Here is a 22062-nt window from a genome sequence, read left to right on the forward strand (position 1 = left end):
TTCATATAGAGAAGAATTTAAGCCTAATTTATAAATAATTTTAACTGACAGAAATCAAATTATATGTGGCTTACATTAATATAGTCAAGCTAATTTTTATATTTTGATTATACATTGTTTAAATTAGAGAGAGAAAAGTTAAAAGAGTTTTAAATAAAATAGGGAGTGAGTCTTTTCAGAAAGTCTTATTTGTCTTTGTGGTGGTCATTCAATTTTTTTTAAAAAATCACTTCCCCAGGAAACCCAGCCCAGTGGAGAGGCTGGGCGGCATGGTGTGTCTGAACATCCCCAAGGCCTGTGCCCTGGTGCTGATGACTGTGCCCTTCTTACAGCCCGCAGCTCGTGGACGCTGTCACCTCCGCTCAGACTCCAGCCTCCTTAGAAGCCATTTTGGACTTTTTGGACTTCAAAAGTGACAGCAGTGTTGTCCTCCAGGAAAGATTCCTCTATGCCTGCGGATTTGCCTCTCACCCTGATGAAGAACTCCTGAGAGCCCTCATCGTAAGCGGAGGGGACCCTGGGAAATAAAGACTCTTAGCTGTTGAAGATGAATTGGGGGTAGGAATTTAGCTCAGCAGCATAAGCACCTGCCTTGCAAGCAGGCAGTTGTGAGTTCAATCCCCAGTACTAATTAAAAAAAAAAGAGAGAGAAGATGAATTGGAACATCTCTCAAGAATCTAAGCAGTAGATACAAGGCATTTGATCAGAATTTAGGCCGTGTACTGGTGCCTTCTGATTAGCCACACCCAAATTTTATCAGACTGCTGTCTATCCGTTAATTACTATGTGGCAGTAAATTCCTTCACTAGTGTCTTTATAACCCTGACAACTAGCAAAGACTGGACGTTGTGGAACTTTAAAAATCTTCGTGGTAGCCAGGTGTGATAGCACATACCTGTAATCCCAATATTCTGGAGGCTGAGGCAGGAGGATTATTGCAAGTTTGAGACCAGTCTAGACTACAAAATGAGCTCAAGGCCAGTTTGAACTGCATGGCAAGACTCTGTCTCAAAAAGAACCCCCCTCAAAATTTTTTTCATGGTATTTACACATAATACATTGAAAGGATTCTGTTGTTCCAATATTTAAATATTATATTGGAGCCAAGAATTACATTTCTCTTGAGTCCATGATTTTTTAAATACTTGTCCATTTATGATCTATTTGAATAGCTCATATTCTTTTTGGAAAAGAACCCTATCTGAGAATCTGAAACAGTAATGAACATGAAAGCCTTTTCCCTGTCGTTGGTTACCTCATCCTTCATCATAAGTGCCCCTAGCAAATGTTTAAATGTCTTGGTGAAACTTTGCTGTCTCCACTTGGCTTGCAGGGGAAATTCAAAGGTTCTTTTGGGAGCAATGATATCAGAGAGACTGTTATGATTGTAATCGGCGCCCTTGTCAGGAAGCTGTGTCAGAACGAAGGCTGCAAACTCAAGGTAAGTCCAAATGCAGTCCGAGGTGTGCTCTTCCCGGACCACCCTGCTTGTCCTCGCCACGCTGCCCCAGCAGCTCCCGATTCTCCTGCCCTGTTCTCTTTTCCTGTTCATGTTCAAGTTTGCCATGTAACGTATTTTACCGTTCCAGGTTTCTTTAGACTCATTGTTTACTTCTGTCTCACACTAGTTTGTGTGCTCCACACAGGAGCAGGTGCCGAGTGTTCAGTATAAGCCTGGTGCTGGATGATGCTCCACACATCCTTGCTAGAAAGTGAATGGTCCACTAATCTTGCTGCCAATTGATATTCATCGAGTGCCCACTACATGCTCAGATGTTTTTGTCTTTGCTTTATTTTCAATTGATAAATGATACATTATGAGGCAAAATAGGATAGTGTCTTACATTACACATTGTGGGGTGATCACACTGGGTGAGTTATCATCCATCTCTCAAATGCTTACTGTTTCTTTGTGGTGAAAACATTTACAACCCATTCTTCTAGGTAGTTTGAAATATGCAAAATGATTTTGTTAACTGTGATTGCAGTGCTGTGTGACCACCAGAACCTATTCCCCTAACTACGCCTTTGTACCCACCCTCCCCTCTTTCCTGATCAAATCTCTTCTGTCCCACTCCAGCCTCAGGTAACTCCCATTCTCTTCTCTTCATGCTTACATGGTTTTTATGGATTCCACATGTATGTGAGATTGTGCAGTATTTATCCATCTGTGCCTGACTGATTTCAGCCAGCATAATTTCCTCCAGGTCTACCCATATTTTAGTGAATGACAGAATCTCCTGCTTTTTAAAGGCTGAATAGTATTCTGCTGTGTATCTAAATGTCATGATAATTCTTGGATATTCTGAGCAATGAAAACAGAAATGCACACTGGATTCTATTTCTTTTGGCATATACCCAGAAATACAATTGCTGGGTCACGTGGTGGTTCTACTGTTAGGTTTTGAGTATCTCTGTACTGATTTGTAATACTACCAATAGTATGCAAGTGTTACTTTCCCTGCACCTCCTTGATAAACTTCTCGTCTTTCAGCTGTTGAGTACGTGTGAGGTGATAGCTCATTGTGGTCTTAATTTGTATGTATGATGTTTGGAGATTGTGAACACTGGATCAGGGGCAGAGCATTTGCTAATATGAGCAAGTTCCTGAATACAGTTCTTAACCCTGGGCAGGGCAGGGGGTTGAGAATTTTTCATAAACCTGTTGATCATCTGCATTGTATGTTTTCTTCCAAGAAGCATCTATTCCCATCCTTTGCCCATTTTGATACTGTTACTAGGTTTCTTCTTTTGAGTCCCTTGAGTTTCTTGCGTATGTGATGCCACCCTTTGCTCTGGGGGTGTGATTTGGGAGCAGCTCCTCGCAGTCTGTTGGTTGTGTCTTCGCTCTCAGTGCTGCTTCTGCCGCGCAGGAACTTTTCAGCTTTGTGCAGTCTCATTTGATGCTGTTCACTTTTGCTCTAACTGCACCCTCTGTCCACACCGATGCCGTGGAGTTTCCCCTGTTTCTATTTTGGTAGTTTTATGATTTAAGGCCTTATATTGTCATTTTAATCCATTTTAATTAATTCTTATGTAAAATTTGAGGCAAGAGCCCGTTTTCATTCTTCTGTATGTGGCAGTCCAGTTTTCCAGCACCATTTACTGAAGGACTATTTTTTCTGCATTACACATTCTTGGGACCTTTGTGGACAATCGGTGGACCACAGGTGCGTGCGTGTTATTATGAGCTCTATCCTAGTCCATGTTTCTGCATTTATGCAGGTACTGTGTTGCTTGCATGACAGGATTTTATAATATATTTAAAATATACCAGTGTAATGTCTAAAGCTTTTTATTCTCAAGATTGCTTTCACCAAAGTCTTTTTCTTTCCATATGAGGTTTAGAGTTGTTTTTCAAAGAATGCCATTGGTTATGTTAATGGGATTGTATTGAATCTGAGGCTCACTGTGAGCCGTATGGACATTTAATGATATTTATTCAATTCATGGACACGGCGTGACTTTTCACTATTGCTATTATTTTCAGTTCTCTCATCAATGTCTTGTAATTTTCAGTATACATACCTAATATTTCTTGCCTAAATTTACTGCTGCCACTTTTGATGCTATTGTAGAGATTTTTGTTCAGATAGCAGCTTATTGTATCAAAATGTTAATATTTTTGTAAGTTGACATTCTATCCTGTAACTTTACTGCATTCCTTTAACTGTTCTAATAGCGATGTGGAAAAGTTTTTTGGGATGTTCTACACATAAAATTATGTGGTCAGCAAACAGATGATTTCACTTCTTTCCTTTCCTACTTAGGTGCCGTTTCTCTCCTCTTGTTGACTAGCTGCTGTGGCTAGAACTGCAGGATGGGGCTGGACAGAAGTGGTGCTAGTGAGCATTCTTGTCTTGCTCCTTTCTAGGCACGGAGGAGAGGCCTCACCTCTCACTGTTGAGTATGTTAGCTGTTAGTTTTTAATCTGTGGCCTTTATTATACTGAGGAATAGTCCTTCAATATGTAAGTTGTCTTTTTTATCATAAAAGATGCTAAATTTTATCAAGTACATTTTCTGCTTTTACTGAAATGGTCTTATTGGTTTTAGTCTCCATTCAAATGAATCACATTTAATGGTCTGCATGTGTTTAAACCCAGACAACATGAACCCCAACTAATCAGAGTGAATAGCTCTTTTAATGTGTTATTGCTAGGGTTTGTTGAGGGTTTTGAATCTGTATTGAGCAGGGATATTGACCTCTGCTTTTCTCCTCTGGTAGTGCTTTTGGCTCTAGTGTCAGGTAATGTTGGCTTTGTAAAATAGTTTGGAAATATCCCTTCCTTTTCAATTTTTGGAAGAGTTTGAGAAGGACTGATACTAGGTCTTTTTTCAATGGCTGGAAGAATTCAGCTGTCAACAGGCTGGGGGTTTAGCTCAGCAGGCATAAGTGCCTGCTTGGCAAACAAATGTGAGGCCATGAATTTGATCCCCGGCACCCCCCAAAAAATCTACTATTAAACCATTTGTGACTTTTAGTTAGTGATTAATCCCCTTGATCATTATTGATTTGTTCAGATATTTGATTTCTTCCTAATTCAGTCATATTGGTTACATGTTTCAAGAATTTAGCCATTTCTCCTAGATTGTCCAGTTTGTGTACAGCAAGTGCTAATCGGAGTCTCCTGTGATTGTTTGCGTTTGTGTTACTGGGTGTAATGTTTTCTGTTTTATTTTAGATTTTTTCCTACGAGAGACTCAAATATTCTAGCTAAGAGCTTGTCAGTTTTGCTTATGTTTTATAGAAACAATTTAGTCTCATTGATCTTTTGTTTTTCTTCCATTTCTTTATTCCCTAATCTTTATCTTTCCATACTTCTACTGAATTTTTACTTAGTTTTCAGTTTATAGGGCTTGTTTCACTTCCTGGGTTAAATTTACTCCCCATTATTATTGACACTATTATAGATGGGATTGTTTTCTCCTTGTACTCTGAGATATAAGGTTAGGCTGTTTACTTGAGATCTTTTTCTTTCATGATATAGGCATTTGCGGATAAAAATGTCCTTTTTTTTTTTTTTGAAACAGAATTTCAGGCTGGCATTGAGCTCATGGCAATCTTCCTGCCTCAGGTTCCTGAGTACAGGGATTACAGGCCTGAGCCACAAACATGTCCCTTTTAGAATTGCTCTGCCTTGAACCCTTAAATTTTCTTTAACCTTAAATTTAGGTATATTGTGTTTTCATTTTCGTTTATCTCAAGAAATTTTAAAATTTGCCCTTTAGTTTCTTCTTCAATAGAATTGTTGTTTGGAAACATTTAATTTATAAATATTTATTAATTTTCTTGATTCTTCTTATCTTTGCTTCCTAATTTCATACCAATATGCCTAGAAAAGATATTTTATATGATTCCAATCTTCTTGTATTTGTTAAACATGTTCTGTGATACAGCCTGAAAAGTGTTCTATATGAACTTGAGGAGAATAATTATTCCACAAGTATTTGATAGAATATTCTGGATATGTTTGGTCTAAAGTGTCATTCAAGTCTAATGTTTCCTTAAAGGTTTTATGTCTGACTATGTGTATTGTTGAAAATGGGGTATTAAAATTTCTAATTTTGCAATCTATTGTCTCGTTATATCCCTTAATTCTTGGTTTATTTATTTACATTCCTTGATGTTGGGTACATATTTACAATTGAAATATCTTCTTGATGAATTAGCTTCTTTTATTACAATCTGATAGCTTCTCTTACTTGGGGTTTGAATAGTATATATAGTTCTTGTTTGCAAAGAAATATTGGTCTCTAAGACTTTTTCCTAGAGCATAATTTTGTCTATAATGAACGTGGTTTGCAGTTTTGAGTTTTGATGGTGAAAATTTTGTTACTTCTGATCACCTATAATTTGTACTTTTTAATTTATTTTGCTGTAAGCTCTTTATTTGCCTGAGTGAGCTATGAATTTCCACATTTTTTCACTAAACAAAATACCCACTTGATAAACATAACTAAATATACAAAATCCCAGTGCATTAAAATCAAATAGTCCATTTTTCAATAATGTAAATAAACTAAACATAGTAAATATATAAAAACAATCTTTCTTCTGCCTATATTTAGTTATAGCCAGCATCCAGTTGTCATTTTTCTTCTACTACTGAAGGATAGCACTGCATTATTTTGCTTACACAGTGCCTGCTATTAAACAGAATTTTAGAGAGCATCTTTGAAACCAAGCAGTTCTATGAGCAGCAACCCTTAAGCAAAATGTACACTGAGCATGAAAAAAAAATACGGAGCGTTGAAGATATTTGATTTCCTGTTCTGGAAGATTCCAAATTATTATGAATTCTTACAGTCTTCAGTTTTCATAATTATTTGAGTAACAATTGCCTTACTTCAGTAATTTAAGTGTTAAATATTTTGACTGAAAACAGAAATCGCATTATAAAAACATCCAAAGGCTATCACTAATCCTTTAATATTAAGATGCTTAAAATATTCTCCCACCCTCCAAGAACTCCTCACCTGTTTATCAAATGTAAGAGATATACTCAGCTGGCCCTCTGACCTGTGGCTTCCCCATCCAGGATTTCACCAACTGTGAGCTGAGAATATTGGAGAAAATGCGTCCCTAGTGAATGTCTGTGTCACTGAAACATAAGCAAAATGAGAACACTGAATATCCAGCAGTGTTTTCTGTTTGAGGGAGCTGCGAAAAGTTTCACTTAAATAGTGATACTTGTCCTTAGGTTCAACTTTTTAACCAAGAGATCCTAGAACATTCTAGAAGTACATTATATGCAGAAGTCCAAAGCAAACCCCAGGTGCCTGGGACCAGTGAACACATTTGTCAAGGACTTTTGTGTAGTCTGCATCTAGATTCATCAATTATTTACCTATTCAGCATTTTGCATGGCTTCATTCTATTTTATGTCAGTTGGTCCACATGGGAGTGAGTTGCTGACATGCACCATGTTACTCCAGATACATCTTGTTACTTGTGTGCCGTTACATCTAGGGTACTTACAGTGGACAAAGTACACATGTTTACAAGAGTGTGTGTGCAGAGTAGTACTTCTACTGCTAATCTAGCACTACCAGGTGCTTTCTCTCCTTCCTTCACTTCGTACATGTATCCTCTTTCTCACGTAGGGAGAACCGTTTTTTTCTTTTCTTTTTATTTATTATTTAAAGAAAAAACGCAAAACAGAAAAAAGGGTAGAAATAATACAGAATTTCAAAAAATAATAAGAAATCACTACTTGATGAATTACATATTATCATCTTAGAAATAGCTGTTCAAGTTACAAAATTAAAGCATAGAAGTGGGCATTCAGACAGGGAGACTAGGAACAGTTCTGCTCAATGATCTAACAAAAACTTAGTAATATAGTAATATGGATTTTGGTATCAGAGTAATACTTGCCTCCAGAAATGATTTGGGGAAGATTGCTTCCTTTTCAATTTCATTGAAGAGTTTAAGGAATATTGTCATCAAATCTTCTCTCAGTTCAGTCATGAATCCATCAGGACCTGGGCTTTTCCTTGTTGGTTAGTTTTTAATTATGTATTCAATTTCAATAGCTGATACTGGGTTATTAAAAATTGCTATATCTTCTTGGTTGAGCTTTGGTAGTTCATATGTTTCTAGAAATCTGTCCATTTCCTCTGTTTTCTACTCTATGTAAGCAGAGATTTTCAAAGTAGGTATTCGTGATCTTTTCAATTTCCATGGGTTCTGTGTTAATTTCCCCCATTTCAGTCCTTATTGTGTGAATTTGGGTTTTTTCTTTCTTCATAACGTTAGTTAGAGATTTGTCAATTTTGTTTTTCTCTCAAAAAACCAGATTTTTGATTAATTCTTTGATTTTTTTTAAAATTTCAATTGCATTGATTTGTGCTCTAATCTTTACAATTTCCTCTCATTTATCAGGTTTAGGTTTAACTTACTCTTCTTTTTCTAGAAGCTTGAGATGAAGCATTAGGTTGTTTATTTGTGCTTGTTCTGTTTTCTTGATATGACAATTTATTGCTCTATGTTTCCCTCTTAAGACCACTTTCATTGCATCGCAAAGATTGTAGTATGTTATTCTGCATTTTCATTGAATTGTACATATTGCTTTATTTCTTCTTTAATTTTATCTGTAGCCTATGATTGCTCAAAAGGTTCTTATTTAATTTCCATGTATTTATGCAGGCTTTGCAATTTCTTTTGCCATTAGCTTCAAATTTCATTGCGCTATGGTCAGATATTATGCACGGGATAATTTAAATACCTTTGCAGTTACTTAAGAATGTTTTTTGGGCAATATATGGTTTATTTTGGAGAATGTTCCATGCGCAGCTGAGAAGAATGTATATGCTGATGTGGTTTGGCGGGATACTCTAGTATATAAACTCAAGTATATAAACATCTACTCTAGTATATAAACATCTACTAAGTCCATTTACTTACAGGTATGATTCAATTCTGTTATTTCTTTGCTGAGACTTTGTCTAGTTGATCTCTTTGTGACAATGGTCTATTGAGGTCCCCTGTTATAATTGTATTCTTGTGTGTTTGATTTTTCATGTCCATTAGTATCTGTCTTATATAGTTGGGTGCTCCTGTATTTGGTGCATATATATTTATAATTGTTAGTTCTTTCTCTTGAATTTTTCCAGTAATGAGTGTGTAGTGGCCTTCTTTATCTCTTTTAACCATTTTAGTTTTGAAGTTCACATTGTCTGCAAATAGAATAGTTATTTCTGCTTTTTTCTGGGTTCCTGTTGCATGAAATACTGTTTTCTATCCTTAGACTTTTAATCTGTGAGTTTCCTTTTGGGTCAGATGTGTTTCTTGTATGCAACATATTGTGGAATCTTGTTTCTTGATCCATTCTGTCAACCTATTCCTTTTGATAGGTGAATTGAGGCCATTTACGTTCATGGATATAGCTGATACATACTGACTCAACTGTGCCATGTTATATTCCAGTTGTTTGTTTTCTGCTTTTCCCCATTGTTTAATTGCTGTGCTACCTGGTGGTTTCTTTCTGTTGTTGTTCTGGAGATTGTGGTCATTTTTATCTCTATTTAGTATATCTTTCAATACTCTTTCTAGGGTTGTTTTGGTGGCATAAATTTCTTCGCTTATTCTTTGTCATGGAAGTATTTTGTTTCTCCATTAAATTTGAAAGAAAGTTTTCCGGGTACATTACTCTGGGTTGGAAGTTGTTTAGTTTCAGGACTTCAAATATCTCACTCCAAGCCCATCTTGGCTTGAGGGTTTATGCTGAAAAGTCTGCCATGATTCTAATAGGCTTTCTTTGATACATGAGTTGTGTCTTTTTTCTAACAGCTTTTAGTATTCTGTTTTTATGCTGTATGTCTGGGATCTTAATTATTATATGTCTGGATGTAGATTTATGTTGGTTGTGACTGACATTCTTATGAATCACTTATGTGCATATCAGATTTTTCCCCATGTTTGGGAAATTTTCTTCTATTACTTCTGTATTTCAGTTATGTCATTTGCATTGACTCTTGCATCTTTACTGATGCCTATTAGTCTTACATTGTTTCTTTTGGCATCATCTTGAAGCTGTTGGATTGTCATTTCATGCTGCTTTGTTATTTTTAAAAATTCTGTCCTTTCATAATCACTAATTGAAATTCTGTCCTCAAGGTCTGAAATCCTATCCTCAGCTTCATTTAAATGGTTCTGCCAGGTCTGAATAGAATTTTTTGTGTCTTGGATGTTTCTTTGAGTATGTTTCATGGATTCTGCTTGTTTTCTATATGTTCATTCAAGGTTTCAATCAGTTTCCTATGCTCCTGTACTTTTTTCTCTATTTCTTCTTTAGCTGTGCTCGACAATTCCTTTACTAAGGTTGTTATTTTTATCCTTTCATGGGAGAGTACTTTCTAATTTGATTTCTTCTATAGCCTCATGAAGTTTTTTTTTTTTTTTCACTCACTATCTTTTCAGAGATGTTTCGTGTGTTACTTTTGAAGTCCTCTATTTCATTGTCTCCTGTACTTGCTACTAGTGGACTAGATGTTTGAGATTTGCTTTTTTGTTTTGTCATTTTCCCCTTGTGAGTTAATATTTGGTCTCTCACTAGTGTCAACTGTTGGTAGTGGGCATCTTGGGGTTCTAATGTAAGATTGATATTTGGTCAATTGCTGGGTCCCTCAATAAGAGATGGGCCAGTCACCTGACTTTCCCCTGAAGGGCCTGTTGGGTGAGTCCTATATTCTTCCTGGGCTGACAAGCCTAATAGTATTGATGTAGGTCAGCTTTTAGTTCCTGCTATTACTTTATTTTCAGGTTATTCCAGGTCACCAAATCACCCTGTCTATCGTGTTTGTGTCAGCTGAGGCCCTACTGTGTCCCTGTTGTGTGCCTGTGTGTCTCATAAGCCCTTTTGATTTTCTCCAAGTTGGGGGAGTCCTTAATGGCACACTCCTCACCCTGCCTGATGTTTTCTGTGCAGGAAGGGGTCACCCACACTCTTGCTGGACTCACCAAGATCTTACAGTTAGTTGGAGGGAGCTTTACTCCTGGCCCTATTTACCCACTGCGCACCTCTATTTTAGGGGCATACTCACCACACTGACTGGAGCCTGCTGAGATCTTCTGTTTGAGTGAGGCAGTCACTGAATCTCCCTTCAAGCTAGCACAGTTAATCTGCTGTAGTCCAAGGTTCTGGGAGAAATGGTGGGAGCTGAAGGTGAATAGCAGTATTAGGTCCAGGAGTTAGGGAGTGTCCCTGAGGGGCCAGCAGATGTCCTGGGTCCAGGCATTCGCTGGGCACAAGCCAAGGTGCCAGGGCAGCATGGTGTTCCTCAGTGCTGACTGAAGTCACTCAGGAAGTGGGCGGCTGCGCGAGCCAAGTCTGAGGGCAGCACTCGTTCCCCAGGGCCAGTGAGAGTTGTGCAGGAAGCCTGTGGCGGCCAGACCAAGGTCCCAGGGCGGCATGGCATTCCTGAGTTCCGGCTGGAGTCAGGCCTATTTCTGGGTTTTGAGCAATGCTTCAAAGCTTCCTCAGTGCACTAGGAATCATCTGGCCCACTTTTGGCTCCCGAGTTAGACTGCTGGCAACTGCCCGCCACTTGGAGCTCAATGGGTGTGGGCCAGTTGGGCCTGCGGGGAGTCCGTGTGTCCTTTGGTGATTTCAGACACAGGGCGATGTCTTACCACCTCAGAGCAGAGTTCCAAGTTTTCCCAGTACACTGAAATTCAACCCTTGTGCAAGGTCGCGCTGGGGACTGGATTCCAGACCTTGCCTGCTGCTTGGAGGTGGCTGGGCGTGGCCGGGTTAAGCCACCTGTACCATCCTGGAATGCGCCTATTTCTAATTTGCTTTTCTATTAAACTGTTAACTTGTCTTCTACTTGTTCTTTTATTTTCTTTGTCTGGGTCAGGAAAATCACCATTCCTAATTCCAGAACATATTGGAAAAACTTATTTGCCACATAGAAGGCATTAAAAAGTATTTTTCAACTGTGTGGCAGTGTTAATTAAATTTTCAGTCAAATAGAAACACTTTTAAAACAACTAAACTTTATGTGTCAGGCTCAGAGGACTTTTGCTCAAATTGTTAACTTAAAAGATGTATGGATATGTTCAGAAATTTAATAAGTGGCAGTTTTTAAAATAATCACAAAGGAATTTTAAAATGGATTTATGCATTCAGAACGTGTTCAAAATGAAACATGCCTGTTATGAACAGTATTCAGTGCTCCTTAAGGTGTTACTCTATGTAGTTTTTTAAAGAACGCAACATCTTTCTCAAACTTGTTTGCTTCAGCCAGGCAACCAATGCAAAAGTTTTCTGAAGCTTTTGTTGTCTTCTTACCTAAGTTTAATTTTGTGTATAGTCACCTATGCCTCAATGTATGATGTTTCAGGCAGTAATTGAAGCTAAGAAGTTAATCCTGGGAGGACTTGAAAAGCCAATGAAAAAAGAGGACACTAAGATGTTTCTGCTGGCACTGAAGAATGCCCTGCTCCCAGAAGGCATCCCGCTCCTGCTGAAGCACGCAGAGGCCGGAGAAGGGTCCATCAGCCACCTGGCCACCACGGCCCTCCAGCGATATGATGTGCCCTTTATCACCCAGGAGGTAGCCTCCCCAGGGATGCAGGCAGTGTGAACAGTCGAAAGCGAACTCCTCCCCCCAAGTCTTTACTGTCCCTCTGGTGACCCCTCTCTCCTGCTTAGAGCTAGCTCTTAGATTATGTTTAAGGCTAAAGTGTCTCACACTTTGAATAATATCCTATGTCCTGAAGTATAAATGGTGAAGCATACTATGTAACTGTGAGTAACAAATGCTTTTCAGAAACGTATTTCCTAGTGCAAGTTTCAAGATGCTACTGAATTTTTCAACACTTGGTAAAAATCCTGATTAAGTATGATCTTGTTTGTTCATATAACTACATTTTAGGATGCCAGCTAAATTAAAATTTTCACAGAGCAGAGAACTTTATAAACCTCAAGATAAAGTTTCTGTGAAGAGTGTTTAACACTGAGAATTTTTTTTCTTTTTTTAGTTTGCACTTAAGCACTCGCCCTCTAACAGCTTTGTGTTGGCTATAAAGCTTGATGGATAGAGGTACAGCCTTTGGAAAACACAGACCTAGGAGTAAATTCTGGCTGCCTTTTTCTCATTGTTTGTTCTTGGGTGAGATACTTAACTGCTACCTGCCTAAAAACAAGGCTGAGATTTGAAGGAGACAGAAAAAGTCAAGCAAAATACAACTGAAAGAAATAATTTAAAATGCCTACTATAGAATCTCACACATTATGTATTGTTAGGCAGTGCTAGCCACCACTAAGTTACTTGTGGCCACATATTGTAATTATTAGGGTGTATTTTCTTTTGTGTAATGTTTTGTTTAGAAAAGAAGCTGTAATAGGCCCTGTGATTGATAGTGGTATGTTAACCAAGTCCATCCAATGTGGCAGATGTACCACAGATGATTATCGAAGTCTGTTTTCTGTTGTTATAACACAACAACTGGGGCTGAGTACTTTATAAGGATATCTATTTAGCTCAGGGTTCTAGAGGTTAAGGAGAGCACAGTGCTGATGCCCTGTTATGAAAATGATACCAAGTGGCAGGAAACACAGGTAAATGTGGCAGGTGGTGATTATGGAATAAAAATTCAGGGGTGCCATGCTCCCCTCCATGACCCACTTTTAGAAGCACTATTCCAGCTGTGGAATCCAGCCTTCCTGAGGGTGATGCTGTTGGCCAGCACTTTGTTCCCTTCCACAAGGCCTCCTCTCTCACACTAGGACCAAGCTTTCTGCACAGGAGCCTCTGAGAAGCACATTCTCCACATACAGATCCCATCCACCATGGTGTGGGATGGTGACACAGAGGAGATTGTGCTACCCACTCAGTTTTTCTGTGAAGCAAAAGCTCTTCTAAAAATAAGGTGTATTCATCTAAAAAAGGAGTAGAAGAATTCTGAGATACTTTCTTGTAATCGTTTCTTTGGTCATCGAGCCTTCCTTGTCTCCCCAGATTGCCACATGGCAATAGTGCCCTTGAAACTCCATAGATGTAGGTTAGACCAGCATCTGCCACAGTGACAAGTGGACCTCAGATTGCAGCAGGTCATCAGTTTATTTTTCATGCTGTGCTTAATGGAAGTGAGGGGTGAGGTCACAAGTTCATTGTAGTCATGGGGGAACATGGGGAGGGCACACCAGCTTTCACCTGTCTCTGCCTAGAAGTGCCCCACACGACTATGTTTATGGACAGTCACGTGATTCCACCCAATGGCAGCAAATCCTGGAGAACATAGTAACACCTATGCGTCATTAAAGATGTGCACTATTCCTGCTGAAATATCAGTTCTTAAAATCTGGATGTGCACTAAGTTTGAACATGTTATAAACAGGTGAAGAAGACCTTGAACAGGATATATCATCAGAACCGTAAAGTTCACGAAAAGACTGTGCGCACCACGGCAGCTGCTGTCATTTTAAAGAACAATCCATCCTACATGGAGGTAAAAAACATCCTGCTTTCTATTGGAGAGCTTCCCAGAGAAATGAATAAATACATGCTAGCCATGATTCAAGACATTCTGCATTTCGAAATGCCTGCAAGGTGAGATACACCACATAGCCCCTCTGCTTGCTATGTAATAATGGTTGGTCCTAGTGCTGGTGTGTGCTGTGTAAAACCAGAGCAACAAATTTCCCACAAGAGGGAAATTTTAGGAATGTCACTTTGGCAACTTGTGGTTTGAAACTGTGGGTATGACCTTTCCTCTAGGAAGCCTATTCAATCTGGTAATATATAAAGTAATGCCTCGGTTCACGAACACTTCTGTTTGTGAATGATTTGGTTTGTGAATAGCAGTGTTTGGCAAAATTTTGTTTCCCTTGGTGAACTCTGCATCAGGTGATGAACATAATCATAGCCCTCTTTCTAAGAATTGTAGAAAGAATTAAATTCATGGACCAAGGTACGACTATTACTAAATGTTAATACTGTTTTGAAATTGAATCGAATTTTTCAGTGGGACTGCGTTTATAAATAACATCACAGAATGATTAAGTCCACATCAGATGTCTTTCATTTTAACTTTTCAAATGTTAGGACTCTTTGAAACTCATTTACCACAGCTTCAGGGCATCTGCCCTGTGAGTGTGAGCTCTCAGGCAGGCACCCTCGGACGGCAGGTCACAGGGCATATCACTCTGGATGGCTCCCTTCCTGCTGCCAAGTCTGTGGCCCCACATCCAGGGATGCCGCAGAGTCAGAGGGTCAGAGAAGAAATTCACATTTCCTCTGTGGTGCACGCAGAGCACCAAGGTTCAAATTTGTGCCTTCCCCATAGAAGAAGAAAACAGATATAGGGGAGGGTGGGAAAAAAGACAGTGAAAGCTTGAACCTGAGGGAGGCAGAACCAACGGAAGAGCCAGACAGAGAGGAAACAGGGAAGAAGAGGTACCTGGGGAGGAGGCAGGAGGTCAGCCCAGGCCACAGCCACATGTTTCTAGGTGACCAAATTTGGTTTTCCGTCTTCTCTCTCGTTGCTTTGCTGACCCTTGCAGGCCCTGGGTATTTGTGCTGCCTTTGTCGCATGAGTGTGGAGATTCTGGGACAAAAGAGAGGGCAAGGGAGCAGAGAACAGCCTAGGAAATAGGAGGAAGCCATCGCAGGCAGATTCTCAGAACTAAACCCTCTGAGCTGCAAGGAACTTGGAAGGCTGCCTTGATTGGTGTCCTTTCCTTTGTGGGGGTCTGGCCTCTGGCAGGTGGTGTCAGACTTCATTGAAGTGCACCTCCTCTGGGAATCCCGTGCAGTCATTCGGTGTCCAGGCCACGTGTCTTTGTGCTGTGGAGCTGTCTGGTTAGCCTGGGCTCCACTCTGGAACCTAGCAAAGCAATCTTGATTACCCATCCACATAAACATCCTGTGGATATTGGAGGACAGCTGCCAATATCCCTCATCTTCAGTTTTCTAGGCTTCAGCCCAAGCACCTGATGATAGCAGAGAGGATGTTGGGTGAGATGCTTACAAAATTACTGCTCCTTCTTGAAAAGTTTCTGTCTTAGGGCCAGGGATGTAGCTCAGTGGCACAGCACTAGCCTGACAAGTACGAAGTCATGAGCTCAATTTCTGGTACCAAAACAAACGAACAGGAAAAAATTTCCTTCTTAGACCTAGATTCAGTTTACTTTAGTTGATTATGTCTTTGTTTTGCTATGTTACTGTCATTTTATTATTACTGATAGGATTATATAATAAGAAATGGAAAGCTCACAACATTAAATACAAAGACAAGACAGTGGTATAGAGTAAAGGTTAAGACTTACTTAGAGGAGACAATGGCTCCTTTTAGGGTTTTGTTGAGCTGTTTGTATAGCTGAAACTACACAGATATAGAAAAATCCTGGAATTTGACAGTTACATATCATTAGCCAATGATGACATTTGAAGGTGTAAAAAAATGTTAGAAGAAATGCTGTGCAGCCTCCTGGTTTGGTGCAGCTTTCCTTAAATGTGATGAGTCTAGCAGAAGTCCAGTGCCTTGAAACCCATGTGCTTCCGGCTCCTGAGGTGTGGTCCCTGTCAGCTGAAGCATGTCACAGCTGGCTTCCTTGACTTGGCATCTTGAAATCAAGCTGCCTGCAGATATCCAAGGAATGGAAAAGAAAGCCCTCGACACAGTGCTGATGTGCAGCTGGCACCTCCTCCCAGCTCACAGAGGCATGAGGAAAATTTGGCCCCAAAGTTGACAAGGGAAATAGCCATACAACACATGTGCAGTGTTTTCTTTTTATGTGTTGCAGCAAAATGGTTCGCCGAGTTCTAAAGGAAATGGTTGCTCACAACTATGACCGATTCTCCAAGAGTGGATCGTCTTCTGTCTTTACTGGCTACATAGACCGTACGTAACCTAAAAAGGAGTTCTCTCCCTGACCTTTCCTAGTGGGCACAGTGGAACTGTGGCTGAGTGACATGGCTGTTTTGTCTTTAGGTAGCCCCCACGCAGCGTCCACTTACAGCCTTGACATCCTTTACTCTGGTTCTGGCATTCTAAGGAGGAGTAACCTGAACATCTTTCAGTACATTGGGAAAGCTGATCTGCATGGTAGCCAGGTAAACATTTTCTATGGATTCTGCTTAATAAAGGTTATAAAAAATCAGCCTAAGATGAAATATAGGCACATGTATATGGATGATAGCTCTGTAGATGTAAATTAATGGTGGTTTCTGTCATATGTTGCCAAGATTCCTTCAACTGCAAGAGACTGTGTGGTTTATGGTCTCAGACATGGCTTCAGATTTGGAAACCTAAATAATCTGATTGGCCTAGCTTCCTCTGTATACATTTGTCTTTTCAAAGGTACACATATCCACAACATTGAAATGCCAGTATTTCTCACTCAAACATTTTGTGACATTTTATTTTTATTCACAGAGGTATTCCTTAGGGCCCCCAAGTATTTGATTCTGTGATATATTTGCCTTTTGTGGTGTCTCTGCAACAAGACTTGCTTCCCATAAGAGAAACTGCATAACAGAGTATGGTTCTAAAAAGCCAATCTACGTAGCTTCAGTGTTGCTAGGAGAAAAAATAAAGGGTAGAATCTGACAGTTAGCTGACTTCTGTTTCATTAGTACTATCAAAAATTAGTTGTCGATGTATAAAATTTGCTTATGAAATACATGTTCTTTTTAATTTGCATGAATATCACATTTTAACCTTCTGCATAATTGAAGTGTCTGAACTTTAAGAGTCATCCTGTCCTACAGAAACTCAAACTCCATCAGTGCAAAGTCACCACACATTGCACATTGAAGGTGCTTCTGTCCCTAGCACTTGCCATATGTTTTCTGATACAAGCTCTGAAATGCCACGCACCCTGTGGTTAAGGCTGGATACACTGGACAGGAAATATGTGACATTCCTATTGGTGGCAGAAGTCAGGGTGTGAGCTTATTGTGGCGTCCACCATGGTGCTTGTTATCCTTTTTTTCTTTTTGTTAAGAGTTTGATCTGGACAGGTGCAGAAAGTCCTGGACCCTCTGATAGCAGCAGCCTTAGAACAGTGCAAACCTCTTCACCTCCCTTCTGAGTGCCCAGAAATGGCAGATCCATTCTATGTGAGCACCCTGAGGAGACTCACTCCAGGATGGCATCATGGGACAGAAAGCTCCTAGTCTATGCAGACACACACAGGGGTTTGATTCCTCCTCTGCCATGTACTGGCTGAGCAAGCTTGGAGCATTTTTCATTTTCTCACATACAAAATGGGTGAAATCATCTGTACCTACAGGATGGTTTTAAAGATAACCTGGAGAAAATCAACCTGCTTTATATTCAGGCATAAAGGTTTTAGTTTGATTTTGTTTTTGGTTTTGGTTTAGCTGCTGCAGAGGTTATAAATTTTGATCCCTTGAAAAGTGCCAGAAGCATCACTCAGAGCAGACAGGAAAATTAGTGTGTCAGAATAATCCCCTAATTCTTATCTATTTTCCCCAGGTGGTCATTGAAGCCCAAGGGTTGGAGACCTTGATCGCAGCCACTCCGGATGAGGGCGAGGAGAACCTGGACTCTTACGCTGGTCTGTCTGCCATCCTCTTTGATGTTCAGCTCAGGCCTGTCACGTTCTTCAATGGCTATAGTGATTTGATGTCTAAAATGCTGTCCGCATCTAGTGACCCTATCAGTGTGGTGAAAGGACTTATTCTGCTAATAGACCATTCTCAGGTATTACATTCTGTCTGCATGTTTTTATTGGTTCTTAAACAGTGCTCCTGCCTGCATGATACAAGATAAAATTAGCCCACCCTGGAGTTCACCTTTCTAGCAGCTGATACTTTTGGTTATTGTTGCCTATTTTCCTTTGCTGTGGATAAACAGCATTTCCTCCTGCACTTATTAGCTGATTAGAAGCTATCCTTACTTGGAGGTGAGTAAATGCAGATGCTAATGAACAGAATGGAAGTTGGGAGAGTAACAAGCAAAGAGGTGACACTGCTGCCTTACTTGGCTTCCCTGGACGCGGGGCTCAGGTTTCCGGACTTGTAGGACCAAACCACACGACTTCCTTAAGTTCCTGGTGACACCTGACAACAATGACACCAACCCACAGAGTGCTTTATTTTGATTCTACCAGATTAGTGGAGGACAAGCGAGCGGTGACACCAGCCATGAGTTTCCAGTAGTTTCATGGAGACTCTGCCCCAAATTCTCAACCTCATCGAATCTTAATTTATTCTTAGAAAGCAGGAGTACTTGTTCTCACTTGGACCTCCTACTTCAGAATAATTTTCAATTTTCCTTGGTCCTCCCAGGCCTTAATATACTGTGCAAAGATCTGGCAGTGCTGTCCTTTGTGCACTAAGTTTCAGGTGACCAACGTACAGGAGATGATAGTAGTCTGTGCACCTGGATTTCTAAGAAACAGAAGGGGATTAATCTGCAGAGTCTTTGGATGTGAATGTGTGATGCTTGAAATACTGTTTTTGATATTGTTCTTGAAATATTGTTCAGAAAAAATATTGATTTGTTTTCTATTTTAGTAAGCAAACTAACACTAAAAATGTCAAAATTTGTGAGCTGAAGGTGTAGTTTAGTGGTAGAGCCTTTGTGCAGTTTGCCTGAGGCTCTGAGTTTGATCTCCAGATCCTCAGGAAAGAAGGAAGCAAGGAAGGAAGGCTGAGATGTACATAAAAACTCTGTGAGAATCACTGTGCGTTCTAATTCATCTTACCGTCTTGAAGATGTATAGAAGGAGATTGAATTTAAAATTTATAGACTGTAGAGATTACTTCAGATATTTGTTTTTGTCATTTAGTAAATTCACAGTCAATAGCCTGGATTTGAGTCTTGCCTCCATTATGTTCTTGCTGTGGGCTTTTGGACGGTTGCTTAATAGCTTTGAACTCAGACTTCCTGCTAGTGGAGTGAAGTATTTGAAACAGATTGTCCACAGATTTTCTTAATTTTATTTTGCTTTGCCAGATAATTTGAAGATTCTCATATGTTAGGTTCTGGTTCTGAAATCATAGTTTTTAAGAGCTGGAAAGATCCTAGGCACCCAATTTTATTAAAACTATGCCAAAGCATGAATAGCTGTAGCTAAATATTATTAATTCTTTATTATTTTAATATCAGTTCAAGATGTATATAACAGAAATGAGAAACAAGAGTGGCTTAACCAAATAGTTTGATTTGTATCATGTAATAAATATATAAAAGTAGGTAGCCCAGGGCCAATATGGAAACCCTAAAATACCAGAATCCAAGCTCTTTTTCTTCAATTCAGTGAATCTTACTATGGCTTTAGACCTCTGATTTGTCATATTCTGACACAGATAGCCATTCCATTTCCAGCACTGTCTCCTCATGCAGGGAGGAAGATGAGAAGAAAGTTGAATTCTTTTGAAGAACTCTTTTTGGAAGCCTTGTCAGGGATATTATTGGCAAAGCTGCATCCGTCACATGGCTGCCTCTAGCTGCAAGGGAAGCAGGTAGTTTTGCCATGGGTGTAGACACACTGCAAATGGAAATGCATTCCTGTTCGTGCAAATCAAGACAAGGATGCAAAGGAACAGTGGCTCTCAATCCTTTAATGCTCAAACCATGCATGGAAAACAGTTCTTAAATTATATCAGAAGCTTGCATTGCACAGTCCTATCCTTCTCTTAATGGAGAAGACCTCTAAATGCAGCCTGAACACACTGATGAATAGGCCTCGTTTTAAGGTATAGGATAGCACTAGCTGCATGTGTTCAGCTACCATGAACAGTGCTTGGTGCAAAACTGGATGCAAACCTAACTCATAACCAAACCTAGGCTGGCAGACTGGTTCTATAAAGGGCAGAAAGCAGATATCGTAAGCTCTCAGGCCCCATGGTTTCTGTGCAACACTCAGCTCCACTACTTTATGGGGAGCAGCCTACAAGGTTTTGGAAACTTTACTTACAAAAACAGTTCAGAGGCCACAGCTTCCCAACTCGTGATTTAGATGCTCTTACATCTAAACATTCAGTAAGTGAGGCAACATTCAGTAAGTGAGGAACCTCCAGCAAGGCATAGTTTAGGAGAAACATTGTTGCCTGGCTGTTAGAAGTAACCAGTGTCTGTGTGTGTAGGTGTAAAGTGTTCAGCGAGTCTGATGGCTACTGCACCAACAAGCTCCCCTAGGAACCCAGCTTCAGACACAAGCACTGGAGGTCTCCTGCTGCTGTGGAAGGAAATGCTGGCTGTGGGTGGCCTGTTACAGCCCTGGGGAAGATGGAATTATTCCTTTTGTCTCTCCCTCTCCTTTCCTGACTGTCACGGGGTTCCTCTTCAGAGAAGGATGTATGATGCAGTCAGTGAATAAAGGGACCCTCTTCAGCTACTGAAGACCCCATCTTCCTAAACGGATGCACTGGGATAATTTGTAGGACATCAGTGACTGTAAGAAACAGCTGGGGGATCAGAAGTGAAAGATCAAAAGTGTTACGTGAGCTATGGATGCTAAGTCCTAGTATCTTATTTCTCTAGTTCTCAGGTGAACATTTAAATTAAAATGTACTCTGAATCAAGCAAGTACATTAACCTATGGTCTTACTTTTTTGTAATATTTTTCAGCACAGATTTTCCTGCACATGGGGAGATGGAAGAGTTAGGATTTTGTAGTAGCCATGTATGAGATGTGATAAAAAAACTATAGTAAAAAACAATTTTTTAAAAATCTATTATAGCATTTATTACAGCAAAAGACATTCACTTCCAATGCATTTATCCCATCACTCCTGCCACTTTCTGAAGCAGTTCTAGAAGTCTGTTTTCATGAGTGTGCCTCATAACTATCTTGTTCTGTCAAAACTACTTTGATGTCCTGAGTGGATTCAGAATGTTTCCCTTCCATGGGTATTTTGCGCAGTACTGATCCAGGGAGTGAGGTGGACGAGGACACATCGTTGTGTTTTTATGAGCTGTCTTTCTCTGGGATGGCACTCAGCAGCACTTCCTGTATTTTTTTTTTTTAATCACACTTCACAAAGGCTCTCACAAAAGAGAATTTCTGGAATTGCATCAGAAAATGAAAAAAGTGATGGAATAAGTATGTTCAAAGGAAGAAGCAGTATTTTAGGGGGGATTAAGAGAATGTGTCTTTGCTGTAAGAAATATTATTAAACTTTCATCATAAACTTTGATCACATTTTATAGAAAGACACTCAGAAACTATCTGATTCTTCGTTCCAGCTATATGTGTATTCTCTAACCTTTATTTTTCCTTTCAGTCTTCAAATATAATGTCTACTAGGGAAAGTTAGTATGAGGATTAAATGAATTACCCAATGCAGAGCTTTAGACATATAGTAAGTGCTTCAAAATTTATGTCTCTCAAAAATTAGAACCACTGCATTATGTGATTTAGTTCTTTTTATAAGGGAAAGAGTAGCTTGTTCTTCTACATGGGTCAGTGGTCTACCTTCATAAATTGGCACAAGATAATTCCTTTGTAGCTTCATATAAAATTTTTTCCATGATTACTTGGCATGAAAGAAAAGAAATCTTCCAAGAAATTCAAAGTGCTCCTCAAAATCACCTTGCAATAAAAATGCTATCTTCTTACAAAGATGTGTTTTATG

At 39.6% G+C, this 22062-nt stretch overlaps 1 protein-coding gene across 2 annotated transcripts in view; it reads left to right on the forward strand.

The window, feature by feature from the left end:
* Positions 1-22062, forward strand: part of Mttp (microsomal triglyceride transfer protein) — a 49243-nt gene that overhangs the window by 21190 nt on the left and 5991 nt on the right. For both annotated transcript variants that reach the window (XM_003468040.4, XM_063260534.1), the window contains exons 10-16: positions 333-501; positions 1335-1442; positions 11851-12063; positions 13850-14061; positions 16257-16354; positions 16445-16566; positions 17954-18181. In XM_003468040.4, the coding sequence (XP_003468088.2) occupies positions 333-501; positions 1335-1442; positions 11851-12063; positions 13850-14061; positions 16257-16354; positions 16445-16566; positions 17954-18181 (1150 nt within the window). The remainder of the gene's footprint in view (positions 1-332; positions 502-1334; positions 1443-11850; positions 12064-13849; positions 14062-16256; positions 16355-16444; positions 16567-17953; positions 18182-22062) is intronic.

This window comes from Cavia porcellus, unplaced genomic scaffold (genome assembly GCF_034190915.1).
Source record: "Cavia porcellus strain 051 isolate PalLab524CR breed Dunkin Hartley unplaced genomic scaffold, mCavPor4.1 scaffold_14, whole genome shotgun sequence".
NCBI lineage: Eukaryota > Metazoa > Chordata > Mammalia > Rodentia > Caviidae > Cavia > Cavia porcellus.